Here is a 6891-nt window from a genome sequence, read left to right on the forward strand (position 1 = left end):
ATTATACTTCGAATAAGTTCATGGTCCCATGTCAACTTTTTTCCACGAACGTTTCCTACATTCACTTTAACAAATTCATAGAAGATACGTTTTTATTTTTAACTTAAGAATATATTCTGTATTTAAAATTTACTCTATATCTAAAAATTATCTTTTCGATTACCATATACCGACTCATAAAAAAAATATACATAATTTATTTATTATATTCGGAAACGAACTTATTGCATAATGCTGAATCCTGAACCCAATATGAATTAGTAGTCTTCAGATGTAACAGTCATTTAAATTGGTGAATTAAATGAATTATCGATAATTAAAACAAAATGCACTTCGAATAACAGCTGGCGTGTAGTTACAAACCTGTCTACACTGCGTACCTGTTACGAAGTTAACTATTAAGAATAATACCAACGCGCGGAAAGAAAATTATTCCAAGGAATCATATTATTTATGTAAATAAATAAATGGTCGACAGATCCTATTCCAAGATAATAGAAATAAAAGAGAGAAGATAAATAAACGACGGCACTATATTGTCCAAATGGTCAATAATTACTCACTTTGGAAAGGACCTACTCTTCTTCTCCCTATGGTCGTCAACACACTGAATTCTGATCGAGGTGAGCTCGTATAACCCTATATCGCCAAATGTATGGTGGGGATATCCTTGCAGTGAAGGTTCTAGAAAAAAGACATTACAATAATATACAATATATACCTCTTGAATCAATTAATTTTTAATTTTTGTGTACATGTTTAATGCCGAGAATGTAGAATGAATATATTACAAATAATTGAATTCATAAAGAGAGATAAAAGAAGGGAGAATCAGATAAAGAATAAGCTGAATGTTTTTATTTTCTCTCTGCACACAAGATAAATAAGAGCAGTAAGAGAGATAGAGAAAAAGAGAGAAAGAGAAAAAGGGAGAAAGGGGAAAAGGTAAAAAAGTATTCATGCGTAAGAAAGAGAAAGAGACAGAGTAAAATATGGTGATAAGTAATGTAGATTATAAGGTATGAATTCAGCACTTTTTGAAAAAGATTATGATCGTATAAATGAAATATAATTATTAAAGAATATTAATATTTTTGATTTTAATTTAAATTTACATCGTGAACAATTACGGCCTTCAATCACATTTCTGCATGAAAAATTCAATTTAAAAATTTCAAACATTGTCAAACAACGATAACAAGATCAGAAACAACTGTGAATGTTCTATGTAAAAAATATGTATCTCATTCGAATTGATACGTGACTTATTATTTCTTATTTTAATTATTATAAACTAAATGTTTCATTTCTAGGAAACGACTGAATATCCAATAAAAAATTATTTTTATATAAATAAGTAATTTTCGATGTTTTTAATATAACTCATAACAGACTGATATATCTCTTTCTCTTTCTCTTTTTCTTTCTCTATCTCTTTCTATCTTTAAACTTTGCTCATAGAGCAATAGAACAATAATAATAACACGAGGAGCCACTGTTGAGAAAATTAAATTAAACTAAATTAAATGATATAAAGTATTTTGATTTCTGTTTGTACACACATATGTAGGTGTGTATGTAGGTGTGTGTGTGTAGTATATAACTGCTTAAGAAAAATCGAAGAAATAGTGTATATAATACAACTATTATAATAATATAATTTTGCAACGTTTGTGAATAATCTTTTATAATAAATATATCTAAAAAAAGATACCATAGTTAAATAATATTATTTCTCGAATCTTCATATTATATAATTATAATGATGGAAATTTTGAACAATAATAATGAATCTCACAGTATTCATTTTTAAGATCTTTCCTATGATGTTTAAAATAAATGAAAATCTAACTGAGCTATAGATATCAACTTTGTTCAAATGGAAATGTGTGAACATAATAAATACACATAACAAACACAGTACAAAATAATACACATTAATTAATAATTAATAATTAATATCAGTCGAGATAAAAAATTCTAATATTATATATATTATATAAATAAAGAAAACAAACGATGAAATTTAATATTTAGACCATTCTAAAAACGAAATCGATGATTCAGGATATTCACGAAATTGAAAATCCTTTCTTTAAAGTCAAATCAAAATAATGAATTATCCTATGAAACGGCAGAGAAAATTAATATATATAAAATAAGTTGTGGATCTTGTCTCTTTCATTGCTTATGTCTTTAATTGTCCTATGCTCGGAATTGATTAAAATATAGCCAAATTATGGTGGCAAAAAGCAAATTCAATCGACTTAGAAAAGTTAATCATTACTATGTTAATCATAACGCATACCATTTTAGTTTTTCAACATAAGATAGAATGACGATACAAATGCATCAATATGCAATATTTTCTAAGAATTAACTTCATAAGTTTCCTTGATCGATATTTCTATTCAAATTAAATGATGTAGAACTCATTCGAAAGATAAGTTTTTTTTCTTGAACAGGAAATTAAAACAAGTTGGAAACGAATGTAAATTGCGAAGACAGGTTTCCCATAAAGTAGTTTTTACATTCTTCGGTATAATGAATTTTTACGCTTATCGTTAGTTCTTAAATTTTCATTTCATAGAGTATTCAAACCGTATGAGTTAGAATTCGAATAATGGCCTAAGATTAGATACTGTTAACCCCGCCAACCTTCTTCAATTATATTGACATATTTCTCATTTTCGCTTCATTTTAAATTCGTCTTTACTTTGATATGGGGATTTATTATTGAATATTGCTCATTATTTATCCGACAATGTCGTGATTATTCTATTTTAATTCTTTTTAAGAAGTAAGGAGTATGTATATAATCTAAATAAGTATGAAATACTATGTACGGTTTGATCATCATATATCGCTACTATCAACATGCATTTTTTCCTAAACAGAAATTAGGAAACTTTTATATACATATGTATATGTACATATATAGACATGCATAGACATATATTTGAAGTTTATTTAAATCTCAAAAAAAATTATAATCGAACGGAGCAAATTATATTACTGGTTGAATCGTTAACAGTGAAAAGATTATTATGATTTACAATGCAATTTATATATTTTTCTTTTATCGTGAAAATTCTTTCTTCACATTTCTTCTATTAAGCTTTTAGAAAAAATACACATATCTATGTATACATACATATATATATGTATATATATATGTATGTATATATATATATATATATACATATATACATATATGATGATCAATGCAGTAATGTTCATATCAAAAGAAGAAAAATTCATAAATCGAGGCACTTAATAAGTTTTATTACCAAACGTAATATTCAGATGTGATCGTAATATTTAACAATAACCATTCTCCACCGCTTTTACGATATTACTTACTTTTACATGAATCTCTCTTTGATAATATAAATGAGACTGTAGCCTGAAAGAATGATGTAAGTGAAGAACTACTGGAGTAAATGAAACTAGTTTTATTGGAGAATAACAAACGGTGCTAAATGAACTGATACAATTTTAAAATCGTGGAGTTATCCCATATCATTCATTTTATGTGGTAATAAAAATTATGAGCCTGAGAATTAGAAAAATGTGCCAACTATTGATAAGATAGTAATCAGTCCTTTCTCGGAGACATACCAAATTCAATTTGTACTGAACGTTAATTTAACTTCTTAATCTGCAAAACATATATATATATATATCTATAAAATAAAAATAAAAATCGACAATCATGTAAAATTAATATTATAATATAAACTTTTGTTCTTTCCAATATTTTTCGTACGACAGAAATATAAATTTCGTATAATATCTATGTAAAGTGAAAACATATAAAAGCATGTTTATAATTATAGTCGTTGTACATTACGATATTCAATATATATATATATATATACACTTTACTTTCTGTAAATATACATTTAGTTCATTATTGAACTTTGATTTTCTCTTAGATTTTTTATTGACTCAAATTTAGTTGTATCAATCCCCAATTTCAAAAGTGTTTCCTTAGAAAAGAAATTCCGTGGCAACATCCTGAAATTTTATTAAATAATATTATTAAATATTGTTATTAAATATTAATGTTATTAAATAATGTTATTAAATATTAAAAAATAATAATAAAAAAAAAGAATTATGAATGTGCAGGTAATGTTTATCGAAGATATCTATTATACCATATTAAAAATAGTAGAAGGCGAATGTAACTTGGCAACAAAACGAACTCTTTGTTACATCGTATAGAAGTTACAATACTCTCTGCAACTTCTTGCGGACTGAGAATCGGCAAATTCCTGGAACGGATATTTATTATCATACATATCATACATATTTATTCACAAACTAAATCTACAGATACTAAATATACATACCCACAATATTTATCCGCAGAGATACTCGTACTATGGATGAAAGTTGGACACACTACAGTGGTGTTAATTTTATATCTATGCAACTAAATAAAAACATTTAAAAAAAGAATTAGAAACAAAAACACAGTGTATCAATTGCTACTTCTAATTACAATTGAAGATATTAAATAAAGTAAAATGCATACGTTTAATTCCTTCTGTAATGCTTCACTGAAACCAACAATTGCATACTTAGACGTACAATAATCTACGACTAGCGGTAACGCAACGAGACCGGCTATACTCGCTATGTTCACAATATGACCTTTATTGCTCTCCATCATCGCCGGAAGGAATGCTTTCACTGTCTAAAAAAAATTCTTTTATTACAAGACTATACGAATTCGGTAGGAATGTATATCGTCGTAATAAATTTTCGTATTGCATTATTATCACTTACCACGGCCCGATTACATATATATAAAAAACTGATTATCTTATAATGTTGTACTTGATTTATATAGATAATTAAAATTAGATTTTCGTAGATTCTTGGGCAACTAGATTCAGCAAATCAATAAGTCGATGCATTAAGTGATCTAAGTTTACATTAGTACAGTTATTATATAGAGCGATTAAATTCAAATGATTTCATTGAGAAACATTTGAATATTCAAAATACCTGAATTTACATTTTCTGAATCGTTAAAAATGAGAGAATATAGTTGAGATAGATTCACTCAAAAAACATGTCGAACAATATATAAAACTTGCTTTGTTTGTGTAGTTCTCATGATACTTTCAAAGTGTTCAAAAAACTTGAAAGAAGAACAATAAGAAAAGATCAATTTAGAAGAAAAAACAGAACAGATCATTTTGCAACCAAAAGAAGAAAAAAATCATTACAGTGTCCCATGCACTACATTCATAGATCACTTTATTTATTCGAAACTGTAATCCGACGTGGCACACGATTTGCATTTTTATTAATACGCAACATAATCAAAGAGTAATATTAAATTCGTTTGATTTGAATGCAAAACAGTAATACTAAATGAATTCATTTACAATTGAATGTATATGGAATATATTATAGTTTTACTTACCCAAAATTGACTCATGATATTTACTTCCATTAGATGACTAAGAAGATCATCCGGAGTTTCCCAGAAAATTCCAATATTTACCACTCCAGCATTATTAATTAAGATAGTTACCTACAAATTAGCAAAGGACGCGAAAATACATATTCTATCATGGATATATGACAGCGTAGAGTTAAATAACTATTATCCGACTAGCTATGAGCCAAACAAGACTGTGCGATACTTCACTACAAAATATTATTCATTGATATTGAAAAAATAAGCAGTAATTGAAAAAATAAGAAAATATCGCGAAATTTTGAGAGTAACTGATGATAACGCGATAAAATATAATAGTAATCTGAAGAATCATATGCCGGAAATATTGGAATAATTTTAATAAAGAAATCATACTTATATGGGAGATTCGTATTTATTCGCACAAATAAAACTAAAAGTCATCGAAATGTAGGTGAAAGTAACCAATTCTTTAGTTACGATGAACGCTACAAAAACGGTACGACGAAATTTCTCCGACATTAGAAAGTAGTTATTATCTCTTTCTAAGCAATTTTCTCGTTAGATTCGATAATGCTTACACTTCAAAACCTATCGATAAATCTCAAGAAAAAAATAAGCTACATCGCACTAGAGAAAAATATCTAACGACGTTTCGAATGTCATTTCACCTGACCAACTTCCTCTTGAACTAGTTGAGCCATTTTATAAATATTCTCGCGATTACGAATATCGCAAATATATCCGTAACAAATACCACCCGCAGCTCTTATTAACTTCATCGTTTCGTCCATACCTGAAAAATAATAAAAAGAAATCAAACATTTACGGATTAAAGATAACCCTTGTATGCTTACTCTAATCGTGTATTATTTTCAAACTTCCACGTTTCCAGTTTGATTATCGCAATTGCTCTTAATTATTTGACTCGGCGGAACTAATGAATAAATTTTGTACATTTGTCGTTTGATAAATGATATTAAATATATCTAGACCTTTTTATTCGATATGTTATCATTGATAAGTGAAAACATTATTAGGAAGAAATTAGAAGTAATTGTGCTAATAATAGAAGTAAGATGAAAATTTGATTCCTTCACTCTCACTGAATCTTCTACGAAAATACTTACGAAGAGAAAACATTTTCGTGTCAAAATTTATATGATTATATCTTATTCGTACATTCGTACATTCGTAATTATGATAATATGGTCTCAAAGTCTCATGATTTATTACTGTTTAAACAAACGAAACTAATATATCATAAAATAAATACAAATACAAACAGATTTTATATATGAATGTTTGTATCGTAATTTACCATGGATTTCTTTTTAATATATAATTTTGAATGACTAAAAAACTTTTTAAATAATGTAAAATAACAAAATCAACTAACCTTTTTGATTGATATCCCAAATAACAACAATTGCACCATGCTTCACTAAGCT

At 27.1% G+C, this 6891-nt stretch overlaps 1 protein-coding gene across 3 annotated transcripts in view; it reads right to left on the reverse strand.

Annotated features, from left to right (window-relative positions):
• The window catches only part of LOC122633791 (estradiol 17-beta-dehydrogenase 11-like), a 23321-nt gene that overhangs the window by 3596 nt on the left and 12834 nt on the right, over positions 1-6891 (reverse strand). Inside the window, exons 2-7 of one of the 3 annotated variants that reach the window (XM_043822143.1) lie at positions 6112-6236; positions 5444-5554; positions 4544-4705; positions 4359-4441; positions 4164-4280; positions 3891-4020 (exon numbers count right to left, since the gene is read on the reverse strand). The exons of the other annotated variants lie outside the window; for them this stretch is intronic. Coding sequence (XP_043678078.1) covers positions 3906-4020; positions 4164-4280; positions 4359-4441; positions 4544-4705; positions 5444-5554; positions 6112-6236 — 713 coding nt within the window. The 3' untranslated portion in view covers positions 3891-3905. Of the gene's footprint in view, positions 1-3890; positions 4021-4163; positions 4281-4358; positions 4442-4543; positions 4706-5443; positions 5555-6111; positions 6237-6891 lie in introns of those variants that run through there. 3 annotated transcript variants of the gene reach the window in all.

This window comes from Vespula pensylvanica, chromosome 13 (assembly GCF_014466175.1).
Source record: "Vespula pensylvanica isolate Volc-1 chromosome 13, ASM1446617v1, whole genome shotgun sequence".
Classification (NCBI taxonomy): domain Eukaryota; kingdom Metazoa; phylum Arthropoda; class Insecta; order Hymenoptera; family Vespidae; genus Vespula; species Vespula pensylvanica.